The sequence below is a fragment of the Strongylocentrotus purpuratus genome, unplaced genomic scaffold (genome assembly GCF_000002235.5).
Source record: "Strongylocentrotus purpuratus isolate Spur 01 unplaced genomic scaffold, Spur_5.0 spur5_scaffold_16, whole genome shotgun sequence".
NCBI lineage: Eukaryota > Metazoa > Echinodermata > Echinoidea > Camarodonta > Strongylocentrotidae > Strongylocentrotus > Strongylocentrotus purpuratus.
Window position 1 is genome coordinate 27,184,592 of NW_022145601.1, and position 19,935 is coordinate 27,204,526.

The 19,935-nt window shown below is 34.4% G+C and overlaps 1 protein-coding gene across 3 annotated transcripts in view; it reads right to left on the bottom strand.

The window, feature by feature from the left end:
- The window catches only part of LOC115924608 (ATP-dependent translocase ABCB1-like), a 62,290-nt gene that overhangs the window by 25,168 nt on the left and 17,187 nt on the right, over positions 1 to 19,935 (bottom strand). Inside the window, exons 1-4 of one of the 3 annotated variants that reach the window (XM_030987186.1) lie at positions 9,521 to 9,917; positions 6,849 to 6,900; positions 4,377 to 4,697; positions 2,475 to 2,608 (exon numbers count right to left, since the gene is read on the bottom strand). In XM_030987186.1, the coding sequence (XP_030843046.1) occupies positions 2,475 to 2,608; positions 4,377 to 4,697; positions 6,849 to 6,900; positions 9,521 to 9,843 (830 nt within the window). In that variant the 5' untranslated portion in view covers positions 9,844 to 9,917. Of the gene's footprint in view, positions 1 to 2,474; positions 2,609 to 4,376; positions 4,698 to 5,168; positions 5,257 to 6,848; positions 6,901 to 9,520; positions 9,918 to 19,935 lie in introns of those variants that run through there. The other 2 variants (XM_030987187.1, XM_030987188.1) reach the window with 2 other exon arrangements.

Sequence of the window (19,935 nt, forward strand, 5' to 3'; positions counted from 1 at the left end):
CTAATGATGAAAATCAAAATTGTACAAGTTTTTTAATTTTCATACATTTACATGTTCTCATACATGTACACATCATCTATACTTTCTTCTATTTTTTAAATAGAAATTCCACTCAATTATTTCAGCTAAGTTAACTGATACAAGTGTACTACACATTTCCCACGTATGTACAGCACTTCAGCCAGAATTATCTATGAGTTGGTATTCAACAGATCAAATTGGAAATAGTAATGAGTATGTATAATTGGAATTGGAATTTGATCTGCACCCTACCAGCAGGTGACAGTGATGGCAGACAATAAAATGAAAATGATTAGTGTGTTTTAGAAAAGACACAAACAAGGACTTGTAGACCCCCTATGTGTATCATAAAACAGTCATGGACTGCAGCTCTTCGATTGGTAAAGAAATTGAGAAATAATGACTTTTAGTTACTTAATATTTGCTTTATTCATGAAAATTAAAAAAACAAATGAAACACCGCTCTGGTTTCATGCATTGCTGGAAATGAACACTGCCAGTAAGTCCAGAATTGCCATTTTACTCCATGCATTAATTTCAACAAATGAACTCTTAGCTGTGTGTTGAATTAATGCATACAGTACTTGTACTAGTTCTAGGAGCTCCATGTATAATTGTACATGTACATTTTGTATAAAGCCCAATATGAGCCTAGAAGCCCTAGATGTTTGATGTACACTGTGGATTGGCACAGGCATTCAGATAGTGAGGAGATGTCTTCTGTGTTAAAATCCTATGGGAATACCTATGGTCGGCTATGATTACTCTTTGTTTTATATCCTGTTTTGTTATGACTCTATGATATCTCATATACATGTACAGAGGCTCCAGTCTCGGTTTTACCAAGACTGGAGCCTCACTAGATTGACTATTAAACCGCCTCTGTTTTGTGCAGGTCGAAGGCCAGATGGGACTGTCCCTTGTGCGGGGAGGAGCTTTCAAACTGAAAACCGTTTAGCATCAGTTTGGCCTCGGACCCACATCTGAAGCCAGATGGGTCCTTAGTATAAATGTGGTATAAGTGCTTGTATGCACCATGCAGTAAATCTTCTAATACCAATACACAGTTATGGTACATGTACATGTACATTAAAAGTAAATGCAGGAACAACCCAACTTTCTCAAAACTGATATTGAATAAATTTCAGCTATAGATTCTTCCAACTATACACAGAATGTAATTTTTAAGATTTATATGTTGGCAGTGATTTTTTTACTGTCAATTCCACTGACATCTACATGATATGTGTATGTTGTACATGTACAGTTTGTAAGTCATTGGCACTTGGAGGTTTACAGACAAGAGTAAACATCACTTTGTGACCTGTTTAACAGAATGCTCACTGGCTCATAACGCTTCATTGTGGTAAAAACTGCTAAATCTGCAACAATCATGAAAAAGAAATTACAAAGGCGGTTTGGGTGAATAGCCTCCAGTCACTATTGTCTGTCATATACGATGTACATAAATATATGTGATGCACTCTTTACCAGATTTGACCTTGTTCTCTCTCTCCTGAAAGAATTTGAAATACTCTTTCATGATTCTTAAAGCCAAGCCCAAGTCCACTCCAAAAATAACTTACTTTCAATAGAAGCATAATAATCAGACTAACCAATCAAAAAAAGTCTGAGCAAAATCGAATAACTAATAAGAAAGTTATGAATTTTGAATGACATTAAAAACTTTGAAAATCACTAGACAAATTGGCAACTCACTCATGAGTCTGTGACGTCATGTCCTCACTATCCACTAATTATTTTCTTTATATTGATGATATAAATCTCCTATTTTCTCCTAAAGAATCATATTTCTTCATGCCAGCATCCGAGTTAGATTAATAGTAATATGTTTTTGTCTGGATGCATTAATATAAGTAATTTTTTCCAGTTAAATCATGAAAAATGTGAATTTTGATAAATTTTTTATATAAAAGTCAATAATTATGAACATACAATACTAAGAAAAGAGTATAAATTCTCCAAAGTTCATAAAAGATTTTGTGAAATGTCACGCACGCAATATGATACAAATCATATAACCTGGGCAAAGGCATGGGGAAATCAAATTTTGGGGAATAAAAAGAGAAATTAATGCGATTAAACCATATAGAGCAATTGATAAATAGTGAGAACATGACGTCACAAACTGATAACCATCTTGGCAATTTGTGTTATGATTTTCATTGTTCCATAGTTTTACATACTTTTTCAAAAATTCATAACTTTCTTATTAGTTATCCCATTTTGCTCAAACTTTTTTTGATTGGTTTGTCTGATTTTTCTTCTTTTATTGAAAGTACGGTAAGTTATTTTTTAGTGGACTTGTCCTTTAAGTATCTTTCACAGTTCCAAGATGGAAAAGTGTTGTATGTTTAGAAGAGATGAGTTCTAGGAAATTTTTTGCATGTTTTTTGCTAAACTTTAAGAGTGATTGTTTGATTTGATCTTACTCTGAAAGCTTTGAGGTGATTTCTCCTGTCTGATGAAAATCAAACCAGCTGATTTCCTGATGCAGGATAGCATGAAAGAATGCCTTCCTGAGACGGTTAGTCTGCCGTTCCCCCGTCAGTCCAAATGATGCAGTCTAATATAAAACACACAAATACAGGATCAACTTTATTGTAACACTTAATGAACAAACAAAAAATGAATGTACATGTAGCAAGGCTTGAACATTAGCTAATGGGGACCCAAGACACATTATAATAATAATAATAATAATAACCAGTGAAAAAAATAAACGGAGGCTCAGGGCGAAATAGCCCCTGAAATGCCCAAAAGAGCCCCCCGAAAATCAGAAAAGAGCCCCTGAAAATTTGCATAGAGTTCAATGCAAAACAAATTTAAGAATGTTATTTTTTATGCAGGCAAAGTTGAAAAGTAGCCCCCGAAAAATGAATATTAAATTTTTTCCCTGATAATAATAATAATAATAATAAATACTTATAAAGCGCACTTATCTAATAACTTATTCAAGGCGCTATACAAAACAAAATACACAAAAAGTTCAATCTGGACCCCATCTAAAATGTAATTGTGAAGCCCTGGGATGTACATGTGTAGGGTACATGGTTGACAGATGTGTTATTAATATTGAAAAGTTACTTATCAAACCATTTCTTATACATTATTCTTCTACCAATAAATTTGAAATCAACTTTTAAAGTTTCATGTTCGCAATCAAGCAAACGCTATGAAAAGCTACACTTTATCATGAACAGTGAGCGATACTCACAATGATTCCATCTCTACTTGTTAACATGTGAATTTTCATAAACAGGTATATTAAAAATATCTTCTTTTTTGTAGCTAAACCGTCCATGGTCAGCCACAAAAGAAAATCTTACTCTGGTTTAAAGCAGCGGTTTTAATGGCTTTATATTGTTTTTTAAATCAGAGACTAAAATCAAATTTTCTTGATTAACACAGAATATTATTATTATACATGTAAATGCCAACACTGAATTAACCAAGACTCTACAAGGAAATTTAGGTTAGAAAAGAGAAACCATGGATACATGTCCAGTCCACTAACAGCCCTTCTTTATCTCTGAGTGTATTCTGCAATTTTGGAAGTCATTTTGGATGATGAGAACAAATTGAACACATCTGATGTATCACTAAAATTGTGTGAAAAATAGAAGTCCAGTTAACGCATGCCTTTGATGTCTTATTGCATCTACAGTAAGAGACTAATAACTTATATGGAAATCCATAGTGTGAACTATGCTGGTTTTAAGCTTGGTCTACTTGACTTTGGTGAAGGTTGGCCTTCATAAATAATCTGAAGTTCTGAACGACAGAAAATCTAGGACTAAGTACCTTTATTGACCTCGACTTTATAATATGTAGACCAAGTTAATTTTTGGTATAACATAACTATGCTCTTTTAGCAAACCTATGTGAGTAGGGTAGACTGAAAAGAAGTTGGCATGACCTCTATTTCACAAGCACCCATATGCTTGTGTTTTAATAGATTGTTCCTCACAAGACCCTTTTGAGATGTATAGCTGTACGTAGGATGTGGGCGGCTGCTTATCTGTGTACTAATCATTCATCTAGGCCCATTGCCATTTTATATCAGGACTTGAGTCAATATAGTCTGATTATAAACAAACACACCTTGACAAAAATGAGTCAACACTGTCTCTAAGGAATGGATACGCTTCTGACTTAAAATGGGTTCAAACATACACATACTGTACCTATGTACATATACAGTTGTAATTCAATTTGGATACTCCTCCAAACACAAGTCTTAAAAATGCAGTTTAAAGTTAAAATCCATTTATTTTAAGAGATACTTTGTATGGCAACTCTGAAAGAACCCATGGATTGTTCACTGAACTTACCTGGATGTATGACGAGATCATAACAGACAGACCAACCAAGGCAAAACGTATACAAGACTCCTGAACGCCCTGCTCAAATGTATCTGACACTATAAGAACATCTTCATTAGCACCACTAGGAAATTGTAATAACGTTCTTGTAGTGTGCATGGTTGCATTATCAAAGTCTGTTAGCGTTACATTGGCTGTGTTGAACATAATAAAATCATCGAGCATGAGTCCCAGGAATAGGTATAGGATAGGCCATGCTGATCCATTGGCTAGGGCCGCTACAGCACCCAAGACGAGGAGGAGCCAGTCTTGTTCTGTAGCATATCGGTACTGTCAAGTGAGAGACAAGAATGAGGGATACATATCAGCACAGCATGATCACAACCAAACAAATACTATTTACATCATGTACATAATGTGAATAAAGATGGACCACATTATGGAAATATCAGTATGACTCTAGTAAATGTTCATGAAAGCTAATGTGTAACCCTTGCTATACTGCCATCATATTAGTTCTATCAAAAGTTAAGCCTAAATTTCTGATGTCACATGTGTAAGTATTCTTGCATAAACATGTACATGTATATCTGTGTGCAGTTTTCAGCAAGATTACTGTAAGTCCATGTTTGATCATTTTGATGATTCCAAAACCCCACAAAACACAATTTTTCCTATCAATTATAATCAACCTTTCCAAGAACTTATATCTACATGTAGATAGTCTCTATGGTGATTTTATCACACGTCAAGAATTCAACTGTACCTTTAAACAGATAAGTGATATTGACACATACAAACCTGTACATATGAGAACAAGATAGAAAAAAAACTTTGGTGAAATTTATGGGGCTTTAAGAAAGACAGAATGACAGATACTGTACATGTACGTCATAAATCATTTGTTTTATGCCATTATGGTCACTTACTATCAGGCCACTTTAAAGATGTGCATGTTTATATTACATACATGTATATTACAAGTACTGGTATACTACCAGTATACTTTACATGTACATGCCTGTCCATGTCCTTCCATTCATCTGGAGTACCAGCAATTTTTACTTTATGATTACTAGTCACTGAGCTCCTTTACTCAACCCATTGATTACTGACTTTACACAGGGACCGAATGGCTCCCATAGACAATAGGTTAGATTGCTACATACATGTATTTACAATGTTTGTTTGTTGTTATGTTGTTCTGTACAGAGCAATGCCAGCCCCAATGTATCAATTCATCTGCCACAATGTAAAACTGTACCACATACACTATGCCATGTAAGTCTTACTGTAGGCTTGTATTAAATTGTCTTCATATTCAAAACATGAAAAGAAAAGAAAACTTCTATAATTCTTGACCAAACATTGTTTTTGATGTCATACATGTTTATTAGTGAAGTCCTATACATGAATATACCTACAACGATATGCACTGTGTACAGTACATGTAGTTTTCATTCCTTAAGATCTTCACAAGATGTAATAAAATCAGTATTGTTATGATTATTTTAACCAGAGACACTTATTGCTATTCACAACAAGATCAACCACTCATGATAACTTGTGTACGGTAGACTCTTTTACAATGGAATTACATGACCATTACTAAAACTTAATGTATCTTTAAATTTCAACAACAACAACAAAATTGCTTACGGTATACATGTACGATATGATTTTAAGGAGATTATACCAGGATAGTAAAGGGTGGATTTAAAAAAAATGACATTCACAGAAATGCAACCTGCGCTACATGTGAAGAGAAATAATTTAAAAGCAATTTCCGTTTTTTTTCTAATTATACAATGGTTACATAATAGCTAAGAGAGGTCAACCCAACAGATTGATTAGGCTTTCATTATGTAAAGGTCTCATGAGATAGCCTTATCTATCTAATTACAAAGCCAGAGTATGTGGACAAAATCATATCACATATGTGTATTTTAATTGGATTTCAATGGATTATGATTCTGTGGGGAAAAATGTATTTGAAGTTAATCTCATTTTATGAACGATCTTCACAAGAAATAACTGAAATGTTAGCAATGGATTTTGATGGATTTTGATTTTGATCGTGAATTTCACTCAACTTTCCCTTATGACTTGAAAGGTTATTACTTGATCTGTAAATGTATTCTTTGAACCCTATCTTTGGAAGTAGTCTATTTGTCATATTTTCTTGCCTTTTAAATGGGGATCACACAACTGTTTATAAATATAAAATAACATTTGGGAAACATACACATAGTATACAATTTTAATATCGTTCGATTTACTTTGTTTTTAAATCTCACTACAACAATGAGTATACAGTCTTATTTTCAGATTTTATACAATAATCTATAAGACTGGTTAATTATTTCCTCTTTGGAGAATCACTACTAAAACACAATACCAGTTATATCGTTCATTAAAAATTATCCACTATCCATTGCCTTCAATTAAAAATTTTAACTGCTAAGTAATGTAAATACTTACCAAACTAAGAAAGGGAACTTTTTGAGGTACTTTAGTTCTGTTTTGTTGCGGCCTGAAAGAAGAAAAAATGAACAAAAATATGGTCAGATGAAGTGTAGTGATGTTATCAGTGCAAGTACAGAAAAGTGAAGAAATATTGGCTACAACCTTAATACATTCACAGATTTTTCACAGATTTTTCACAGAATGTAAACCCCTTCTAACAATTCTCTTAAATTCATGTTCAGTACACTATATTATTTCTTCAAATACATGTACTTATTCTTAAAATAATGCCATCAATTTTTAATCACATTTTACATTTCTGATAGCAATCAAGCCACAAGTCTTTGTGTACCATTAATAATTAAAAACAAGTATTCCATCCATTGCAGCTGTAGTATTAGGGTACCTCTCTTAATTTAGAGTCATGGATAATTAAAGACTGGATAACACTATTAATATAATAGTACTGTTAGAATTTGAATTAAGTATTGATACACAGATTCTGTGGCACTTGGCACCTTGATTTGTAAACTGAGTACTTACATGTATAAAGAATGCAAATTGCTACACAAATTTCACATTCTTCAAATTTACATTGTGTAAATATCAGTCTGATACAAGTTTTGAATTTTTTACAAAAAGCATTCAAATACATGTCTTTTTTCTGGTTTTATTTTACTTTGCTTTAAAAAAAAAAAATTCCAGCTACATTGTAGTACCTGAAACAATTGAATACTTAAGGTATAAATTGTTAGTATCTGAAATTTAGCATCCTTCTGAGCTACACATGTACATAAAGATCTAGTTTAAAGAAGGGATTAAATGCATGAGCATGGATTAAAAAAAAAAAAAATCCATCATTCAAACCATGAAGTTTTTTCAACTACCAGTACCTATATGTGCAATGTACATGCTATTTCAACCAATTTCCATATTTATTTTTCAACAGGATTATATTCAGTCAAACACAGACTGAGATATTTTTTTTAATGTGGAAAAAAACTGAAGTGTCTTCATTTGAGTAGCCAGGCTTTTCCTACTTTGGTCAATAAATTACATTTCCAATGTTGCTGGAGCTACATGTATCTTGCCAGCAACCCACTGAATCCATTTGAGATCAGCTCAGTTTGGATTCTCATAGTTTTGACAAACACATACAAAATAACTGGATCTACTCAAGTATGTCCAATTCTGAGGAAAAGATTTATGGAATTCTTTTGTGTATGATATGGATGATTGATTTACTCTTGTACATGATTGAAGCACTCAATAATGAATTATGTGGGCTTGGAATGCTAAAAACATGATTGGACTACATGTACATGTAGTTCCATCCCACAGCCAATACCTTACCCAACCATACTATGCCTCTACATGTATATTACAACCTTCAAATGTTATGAGTATACAATATTTATGTTTATAAATGAGTCATTTATATGTACATGTGCATTTATGCTTTAAAGGACTTTAATAAGTAATATTGTACATTATTTTTAACTTACAAGTAATAAGACTATTGTAGTGGGTAAAAGGAGAAGGGGGTAAGGACATTAGTTTCCTAGAATACAATTTTCTTCAGGGGCTCCTAAATTGAGAATGATATGATATAAATTAACCTGAGCCCATCACTGAATAGTTTATGAGAAAATATTGTATATTTATTACAAAAATACTCAATAGTGCAATAACCTTTAATTTTAATATTTATCAGAAAGATAAGTATGCATGTTCCTATTAAAAAGATAATAATTATTGGACATAAACTTTTACACAAGGCCTTTAAAGATATACACTGTACAATAGACCTGTAGCGGTAAAATTGCGGCTCAAGGGTTTTGGGTGCAAAATATCCATTCAATATTGTTTAAATATTGCCTTCAGAGGTTTAGATGGTAATACTTCAACCTAAATTTTCAAAAAAGTGCATTCGCAATTTCTATGCAGGCTAGCTCGATATGATAATTTACCAAACATATCAATAATAGATCTAGTAGGTGTTTTTCTGGCAAAATTTGTATCATCACGTAAAATCATATTCTTTCTTATGATTGGTAATAAGAGCTTCCATTTCATTTTTTAAGAGGGGGGCATTCCAAAACTGGTCTATACCTTTAATTAATGTAGACTAGGGTCTACATGTAGATTCAAGACCTACATTGATATAGACTCTAATTTGTAACTTTTTTGTAACAAATGAATAAAATGAACTTGATCCACCTCTAGACACAAAATGGAAAGGTCGTGTCAAATTTAAATTATAAATCTAAATATGTTATATACTAGGCCTATAGTATAAGACCTAAAAATAAAAGTTAGGCTAGATCAAATTCTAATTTCTATGCTGTAATTTCTTAATGAATGAATTAATGCATGACTGAATGATTTCATGTGTAACCGGCTAAATGGATGAATGAATGATTGATTGATTTAATAACTTTTTACTTTGAGATTAACAGTAAATAGTCGGTTTAGTTCAAATTTAGACCTTGCAGTAGTCTACTACAACTAGACTACATGTACAAGTATGACAAGTGAGTGATCGATCAAATGGTAATGCTGTTAAAACTTAAAGTTAGAACAAAGAAAGTAAAGTTATGAATTGAATTGAATGATCACAAAATGAATTTTCTGCACCCATTAGACTCTATCACTTCCCACAGTATAACCAAAGATTTCGACCTAACCTATCGGGACGTTGTGAACCATACAATGCTGCAGTCAACCGAGAAGAATGGATAACTAAATCTGAAGCTTCGTCTACAAGCACAGATTTGCCAGCAAGAGCACGATCGCTCGGGGGTCCCATAGTTGGCACGGCCACGGCTGAGCCACTGCCGCCATCACTACCGGCAGCCGCACCCAAACTCGCCGGGTCCAGCGACCCTCCCACAACATCAACATTCTCAGATTTGGTTCCTGTACCGACTCCTTCATGTTGATTTTTTACTCCTCCGTTGTGTTTTTCCAATAACGAACGTCTCTCAGCATTGTCATCTCTGGCAAACATTTTTCCAATTTCTAGTTGGCATACCTTACTCGAACAACAACTTCATTAGACACGACGTAGATTAGTGCTGCATGCGCTGGGGTTTAAAAGTTAAAATAAAATTGCAGCTAAGATTTGTGGTTGTTGTTGTTGGGTTTTTAGGCTGTATGAAAAAGATTACATTGATCCGCCTGGCAATGATGATTAGATGGCGCTGTTTCTTTTTTTCTGGCTCAAATATTGATTCAGTGAATTTCACAGCTTCCGTTCGATCGATGGTGTGGGCAATAATTTAGGAGTCGACCAAGAACAGGGTGCGAGACTCAATACATTTACTGTGCAGTGCTACACTACATTTTTCCTTTCCTTCCTCTCCGAGAGAGAGAAGGTGAACATAAAATCCCGGGCATGAAATAATATAAATACAAATCAAAACTTTGACTTTAGGCCTATTATATAATTAACAAAAACAAAATATAAATACAATTTGCTCTTGCAAAGTTAGTAACATAAGAGGGGGTACTCTCGTTTCACTACAAAAGCCACAACAACAAAAAGCGGTTACGAGCCTATTTTTTAAAATCATATCAATGCTTAGTAGGCCTAATGCATGCTAGTTCGTCTTTTTCTTAAAGGTAATATTCAACACCTTAAAGAGTCTCTATAATACAAGAACATTCAACGATTGGGAAGAATAATACTTTTTTTTAGGGGGGGGGGAGAATGAACATTTTGTTTTACTTTTCTTATTTAAAAAGGCGAGGAATGACTCTAAAGATATAAAGAGGTAGTCACTTTTAAAAACGTATTTCCTACATTACAGGTGTTGTATACTCTCAAAAGTTACCTATTTAATTTCTCTTCCTTTTTTAAAAGAGGCGGGTTTCTTCTTTTTCCATTTTCTTTAGTATAAATTAGTTATCTTAAATTCGATTTTGACAACAGTCAGGGAATTTAATGTAAATGTACATGTAATGAATTCCGGTCCATGAAATTTCAGATTTTTTTATGTGAAATGAATGGCGCACAGAATGTTTGTTTGCACATGTAACTATGGTTGTATGGATCCATAATTTATGCTCGCTTCGTCACGTTCTCTTTTGTATACAAAAATGACTAAAATAATATCAAGTGACAGCTGCTATACTCTTCCTGCACTATGAACATGACTTACAAAGAAAGCGGACAAAATATACAGTTCCTCAGGTAGACAAAGAAACATCCCTTCACTGCTATTATGTCAACATGTGTAGAACAGGTGTCACATGCATATTCACCTTTTTACATAATAGCAGTGAAGGGATGTTCCTTTGTCTACCTGAGGAACTGTATATTTTGTCCGCTTTCATTGTCTGTCATGTTCATAGTGCTGGTAGTATAAACACTTTATTTGAATACAATACAAATCACATTTCTCTTTGTACCTCTCTCTCTCTCTCTCTCTCTCTCTCTCCTCTTCTCGCGCGCTCTCTCCCTATATCCCTTTCTCTTTTATTCTCTCTCTCTCTCTCTCTTTTTATCTCTTCCTCTGTATGTTTCTTCTACTTCTCTACATTTATTTTCTATATCTCTTCCTCCTTATTGCTTATTGTCCACGTTTCGTTTATTATATATGATACATAATTTATATAAAACGTTTACAAACCGGAAATCGTGACTAAAAAGTAACTAATGACCAAGGTATCGTCATTATTCTAGTTATTATCGTTTGTTTTGTTGTTAAGTTTCTTTTTAAAATAATAATAAATAAACGAATAAATGAATGAGTTTATTCATTAGTTAATTTTAAAAAACTACGAAAACACGAATAATGACATCTGTATTGGTAATTAGCCTATTGGTAATCTTCTGATGAAGGCGTGTCTATACATTAAAACAAACAAACAAACAAGAACAGAGGGAGAGCTTTATATTCTGCAGGTTTGCTGTAATATCGTTCTAATGGAAGTCCAATCATTATGAATGTGATTTCTCCTCTATTTAGATTTCAACTATTAAGGTTTGTTCATGCTCTCCTTGGTTGAAATATTATCTCTCTTCTCGTTATACGCGATAGATCTAATTTGGGAAATTGGATGTATACTCTATAATTTATGTATGACAATGATGTATTATGACTGCTACCTGGTATTTTATATGCTGCCACCATAATTAATATGTTCATGATTATATTTTCTAATGGCTCCATTTCGTCATAATGAGGTTCCTGTGTAGATGCAAAATGATAATACAACGAACAAAACTAATTGTATGACTGTCGGCTTACCAAAGACACTAGCAATGTGAGGTTCGGAAAGAGGGAGAGGAGAGTGAGGAAAATGGGGTAATATAAGGAGAGAGAGAGGGGTGAAAAAAGAGAGGGGATGGGGAGAGGGGATGGGGAGAGGAGAGTATTGGGGGAAACAAAAAGAGATTTAAAGCCATGAAAGACAAGATTGCTCCGAAATGTACATTTATATCTATTGCTCATAATTCAATTAAATTCAATTCAATTGAAATGAAACAGGTGGTTGCTATAATAATAAAAGAACGTAAGAGATGGTGTTACTGAAATCATATGGTAGAATCTTTTTTTTTTCCACGCATGTCATTGAACATCCTTTAAGCCTGTATGAAGTGTTGGTATGTGAAAAGATTTCTACCAACAAGGTGTTTTCAAGATAACTGGCTGGCACAATGGACAACAATCTCGTTGAAGATGATCAAAGGTTTCATAGAGGGTCATGGTACGAGTGGTAACGATGCCTTGTTACCAGCCATATAGCTATAAGAAGACTTTCGAATAGATAATGAAAAGAAAGAAAGAGACAAATCAACAGAAACACATGAAAAAGGGAAAGGAACATACGACGGACATAATATGACCCCTTTATTATTAAAAAAATATTATTATTGTAATCACCATCGTCATCAGTAACACAACAGCAAAGAGTATGGTGCTGAGGCAGTAAAGAGAAAATCTTGAAGATTCTCCCTCATAATGTATTAATTACAATGCTTACAAAATTGTTTTTTTTTGTTTTTGCTTTGAGGTACCCTTTGTGTATGCTCCTTTTTATTCAGAAAGTGCCCCTTTTTTGGTGCCACCCTTCCCCCTCTTTGAAATACGCTCCGGCGCCCCTGGGAAGCTTTATCACTCCTAACAATTTCCATGTCTCGGTTGAAAAAACACTCCCTTAGCCTTTGAGGTAGGCTATATTATAAGAGATTCATGGTGAAGTAGGGCTTGTCGTGATGACCTCTTCAGAGTTCAATTCCATAAGAAACCCTGATGTGAATTTGAGCAGACGTTGACAGCCGTATAAAATGTTTCCAAATATTTGCCTCAATTATTTTATGTCAAGATGCATAGCGTCATCTGCTAAAAGGTAGGTACAGGGACATGTCAGTGGAAAGCATGACAGTGACTGTGGAATAGTCACATCTTGATCATCGATTTTGTATGCGAGTCTCTAGTTGGATATTTCTTTCCATCCCTGATTACTTTAAGGTTATCACCATAGGGGAAGAGGGCGAAGGGGAAGTTGGAACGATGTTCCTAATAAAACGAAAATATTATACAGTCACAATATTGTGATTATTCTAAAGCTACGCTGTAGACCACCATGCATTGCATTATTATAGAGATACATGTATCGACTGCTTCGAGAGGCCTGGCTGTTTTATGGGCTCAAGAGAACGCGCTTACCCAGGCGCGCCGAGGGGTCATGGCAAGATGTGCAAGTTCCAGAGAGCCTATAAAATAATCAGCCAGACCTCTTTTATATGCCGAATTCAAACACAAATCTACCAAGAATTTCTTACCTTATCCTTTTATTGAGTAAAGATTGGTTAATACATCACGGAAAATCTGAGAAACTGTCTGTTTATCTTTGCTGGAAAAATGACTGAAATTTTCGAATGGTTAGGAATTGCAAACAAAAGGCACTGTATGGTGTCCGCGCTCGCTCAAAGAACATTCTAACACGTAAACCAATGGGTATCGCAGCAAAATTTAACTATTTGCATGGTAACCGGAATTTTGAGGGATCTCACTTTTGGCAATTTTCGTTGCTTTACGGGAATGGCTAAAATCACGACTCCAATTTCGACCAATCAGATGGCTGGATTTCTTAAGCGAAGTATAAAATAAAGGCTATATTGCGTTCATTGTTTTCCATTTAAGTTTCCCCTTTTCAATGAAAAAAACTAAAAACAACGTACAAATCCGCTTTCGGTGTGGCGGTGTACCCGGGGTTACAACGAGAAGTGGTGAATAATGTAGATATTTTAGATAATACTGAAGCTCCATACATTTTCGCTAATATCTTGTCAATTTCGCTATTATTAGCTCAGTTTGTGACCACGTTGTACATGTAGTTATACATATTTTTTAATGGTATCATCGTCATTTCAATTAATGTAAAGTATATCACTCCGAACATTCTTTCCCATTTGTATAGTACTTCTAAAGGTTACCGAAGTCTTATAAGCATGGGCCACAATCCATTTTGGTTAAACGGAACGTTTATTACCCCCCCCCCCCCCCCACACACACACACACCTTTTCCCCGATATCTTTCACAGGCCCTGCTTTCATCAGTATTCACATGAATCACAATAGTCTGCCTTGAAAACATTCTATAATCACTTCAGCACCACAACCCATAGTGTATTTAGAACCCGTGTGAATGGCTAACCCTTGTGATTGATCTGTCTTGCTGTGCCTTGTACATTGAAGGGGCTATTATAAAATAAAACCTCTTATTGCGCGCTAGAGAGAAAAATTGTACATTAAAACCATTGTGAGGATGAAATTTCCCGCTGCTATACGCAATGTCGATGAATCAATTAGCCACGGCTTTGTATATCATGCATGATGAATTATATTCCAGAGATATATGAGAGAGAGAGAGAGAGAGAGAGAGAGCAGGACCAATTATATTTCAAGACAACTTGCATAATATCTGGGGCCATAAATAACCAGTATAATGTGAAATATACATGTTCTTGTAATTACATGGGTTATAAAGCCATGCACGGATACAAAGACAGATTGCTACGGTACAATCTAAACAAATCTAAAGTATTGTCTTTTAATTAAAATGTCATTCGTCCAGTCAAAATAAAATATAATTCTTTACCAGTATTACTAGACATGCATGCCATGACTCCCAGGAGAAAGTAAAATCTTTCGAGAAAAACAAAATGAAATAGTCATTGATAATTATACTTGTTGTTATCAGAATGAAGCAAAGATGTAAACGTTGCATAATTATTTTACGACATGCATGGTAAAATTTCAACAACAACAAAACCGCTTCTTTGAGCTTTACAAATCCTTTTGTACAGTTCGATGGGCTACATTATTAAACTGCATTGAATAGTTATAAAAGCGAAGCTTGGCGGCTCTTGAAAATGTTGCCGACTCTGCAGTGTTTTGTGCAGAGTAAATATATCTTGTAATAAATCAAATTTGATTTCAAAGTTCAGATCCATAAAAAAATATGTATTGTCTGATATATACCGGGCTGGCTTACAATAAATATTGAGAGAGATGTATTCTTTTAACCTCAATATAAAGGGGCTAAACTAATTGATGTGTGATATTATACCATCATCACTTGAATTCACTTCATAACCAAAGTTATCAGAATATTGCACCTTGGAACTCATCGGCATATCATACCTAATTCAGCCTGGAAGTGAGACTAAATGAGCATAATGATCGAATAGATGTGATATAAGATTGACACGTTCTAAAAAGGTGATGCCCTTTAGAATGCTATGCATGCGAAACAGGCAGGAAAGATACAACAGACAGAAGCATAGCATTTTACTTACATAACATCTTCAACAGTATATAGGAACTGCATGCGCAGCACTTCCCGGTGATTAGCATTCATTGTGCTGAAACAGGCCGTCTTTTATCATAATATGTATATTACCTAATTAGGCCTACAATCAATCATTGTATTAAAAAGAACCAAAGCAAAAATAATAATTCGGTAATGGTCGGTAGCTTCAGGGTTTCCCCTGCAAACTGTTCCATACCTAGACGGGGGGGGGGGGGGGGATACCGCTTCATAAGTGGGCGTGGCATGATGCTCATAATATCAATTGGCAGTAGTTTCTCCACAATGTAAAATGTGAGTCAAACAAATAAAGCCCATATTATTTTAAGCCTCAACATCTATTCTAAAAAAAAAAATTAACCGACATATTTCACAATGAATACTTAATAATATGTTTAATTAATGTAGGCCAGTCGCGTCTACATCCAAATTACAATGACCAAGTTGTCAATCAAAGAAAACAAAGTAATTAAAGGTTATTTTATTTTTTATTTTATCTGTTATATAGTGATTACAATTTTCTTTAGTATTGAATCTCTCTTTATAGCGAGTCACTGTTTTGAACGCTACCTTCCAACGGAGGGTGAGTGGGTGAATCCTTGTCATTATCGAGTTGTTAAATAGAGACAGTCATCTACAGTATAGGAAACAACAGTAGGTGATAGCAGGAAAGTGTGTTTTATGGGAAGAACTAGCAAATTAGAAATGACAACTTTTACGTTTTCATAAAAGCAGGTCTTTGTTTCCCCGTGCCATTCAAGCGACATGATTCTTAATTCATACAAGCAAGATGATCACTTAGGCCTACTTTATCATCAAAACATTACATGTCACGTGCACATGAAAGCGACACAATTCAAGTAGTTCTTTTGTTTTCATAACATTAATTTTGTTGTTGTTTAAAAAGGGTTATGCATGAGTGAATTACATCCGAAATATAGACCCTACCTTTTAAACACTATCCGAAGTATAGTTTTTTTTAAAGGTAGTTAACAACAATTTAATATCTGATTAACAAAGAGTGCTGCCTCCAAACCCTATTCAAATGAATTCGCTTTGGCTTCGCTGACGTGAGTATAATTTGACCACAATTTGAATGGATTTTCTATGATTAAGTTATTTCTCATATACAATCGACTGTTTTTTTCTTCTAATATACGACATCAAGTACTATCACCAAGACAACCATGGCGGAAGGCCACGGAGGCGAAAAACGTACCGTAAATCAACGAATGTATACATGTACACTGTATGTAAACAATGTCAGGCACAAGATAAGAATCGTGAAACAAGTACGACTACCGTGTAACTTGGGTTATCGAACAAACTTAACATTATTAAATTGACAATTTCTTCAATGTTTTGGGGAAACACACGTAGCAAGCCTTGTGTGCCGAGTGCTAGAGTAGCTTCTGAAGTTATCATAAATCATAAATACTAGCACGCCATATTGTAAACGAATTATCTGTTGATATTGGAAGAAAAAAAAAACTAACATCCTCACAAAGCAAAAGCATAATCAAACTGATATAAACTTGTATCGGGTCATAATGGAAAAGAGAGGCTAGATTTTTCACATGAAAATAATATAATTCCATATATAAGCCAAAAACTGTAATTGTCCACTAGGACAGCACGAGAAGGACATGATTATTATCATAATCAATATCAATATCATTAAACGGATTGTTTGTAAATATCCAAAAACAAACATCATATATCATCAGGGCCAAAAACAAAAATCTTATTACATTTCGTTATGATAACAAGCAAGTACATCCGCTATTCTTTGCAGAATAATTGTGTGCACAACTCAAGCGTGAGTATCTGTGTGCAACCATAGCAACGACACGTTCGGTTCCCACTTTACACGACGTTTACAAGTTCCCTTGTGGTACCATTATATATGTGATTAGTACGCAGAAACCAGAGAACATCATTCTTCTCTGTGAATTACAAAATTTAATAGAATGTATAAAGAAATGTCACTGGAAGGGGGAGGGAAAAAACATTTATATGGGTAAGTCCGTACTTGTTTTAGCATTTTGTGTTTCTTTTAAATCGATGTGGCTAAATCCCTTTGCCCAATTGGTTTTACCCACCCACCCCCTCCAATAAAAAAAATTAATAATCTAGAAAAGTCCCTGCTGCTATTAAGGCGACCGTTAAAAAGATACATAGAGCAACATTTGTTGAATACAATAGTTTGACGACCTGGGGAGAGGCTTGATCAAATGGACTGATGTACGCCATTTAAAGAACCTCGATATCGAAAATAAGATCATTTATATAATATTAGATGGCTTTGAGTGTGATACAAGAATATAATGCTCGAGCTACACGTATGACAATATTGGACGAGTCAAAGACAAGTCCAATATTGTCATAGCGAGAGCAATATATCACACGAACACAAAGCCATATAATATTATCATAATTATTATCTATATCACGCTGAATAGCGAAATTTCAAAATTTGGTAAAAATTAAAAAAAAAAAATATATGGCTTTTCAAAATATTTATAAGGTGTTTATTTTCTCAATACCAGAGCCAGTATTATAATCAAAAGCATGCAATTTAAATCATACTGACTTGACATCACATTCAGAATAATCAAAATACAATTCAAAAGTATCATTCCTATTTATCATCAATTGCTAAACAAAACAACTCTTTCATACATTTCCTTCTTCATTGAAAAAAATAATAGAAATAATAATAATGATTAAACACTTAGTCATTTCACATTCCTTTTTTTTCTTTTCATAAACGCTTTATCTGTTGAAGTAAAAAAAAAAAAAAAAATGCTTGTACATGAAATAGTTGAAGTGCCCGGGTGACTGAGCAATTGATACGAAAACAATATTGGTCAGTCATCCGGGCACTGCGCTATAGATATTGAACACACTGATGTATTGTACCACTTGAAAACTTATTATAGAGAATAATGGGTGATATTTGCCAAAGCAAAGTACATGTTAACATGCCAAATGATACACAAGAGAGCCAGCAGGTCATGACTGTTATCATTGTTTAAAATTCTGCGAAGAAGCGTGTGACAAAACAGGAAAATTGTTTTGATAAGGATGGAGGATTAGAAAATTGGCAAATTGTCAGCAATTATTGACATGGAAAATTGAAGTGAATATGGTCTTGCTCCAGAAATATGGGAGTTACGATTTATGTACGAAATAAAAGTCTATCAGTAAAATGGGAATTCATGCACCTTTATATCTAGTTGGTTTTGATAGAAGCAGAAAATAAGCGCAACAGGTCAGTGTTTGAGCAAAATAATTACTACTACTTCAACTTCTACTACTACTAACTAGTACTATACTATACTACTACTTTTTTCATTTTACTTTTAGAGCCAAACAGTAGATTAGCCATTAGTCATAACTTCATAAGCGACCGAGCACTTCAAATAATATATGCAACCATTTGCTCGCAGACTTTTAAAAAAATGGTTTTGCCTCTCCCTCTCCCATCCGCACTAAGTGATACTCGATTTTCAATTCAGTATACCCCCCCCCCCTTCTCTTAACGCTTTGCAAGTTGCTCGGATTTGTACAGTTAATGTTTGCGGAATATCATTTATTACAAGGAAAGGTGTGATACCCCTATACAGCGACAGTCCTGCCTGTCTCCCCCATCCTTTATCTATATCATATCATAATCATTATCCTTGTTTCCCTTTCGCAGCGCATGCTCTCCGATAAGCTCATCTCCCCTTTCCTTTCCTAAATTCGATTTCTTAATATCTCTGTATTTTGCTGTCCTCGTTATGCCCATTTTATTATCTTAACCAATAATCTCTTCAGCATCTTCACTGCACCATTCACTATAACCATGGAGAATCTCCATGCTATGACATACTGGTGGTAATCAAATAATGAGGATAATGCAATCACAACACTGTGTATCCACTCAATCTAATCAAAATGAGGCGGCTACTTTCAGCAGTACTCAATGACGTTCTGCAAATAAAATTTTGATATAGATGCTCTGTAGCATGTTCTCCGACACCCTACCTTTAGCCCTATGTACATGTACATGTATATAGGCAAGTTCTCGTGCAGGTGAAATTCTGTGAAACGCATAGCTTTCTCTTTTTGATTTCTTAGAAGAAAACCATAGCAAAAAGGATTGCACGTGAAATGATTAAAAATTGTTTACGTTCAATGAATCCCAACCTAATATACCGTATGTTGTGTCATCTCATTTCTCGTTCATGCATCAATAAATTGTGTTCTATTCTTCATGATTTATGGCAAGATT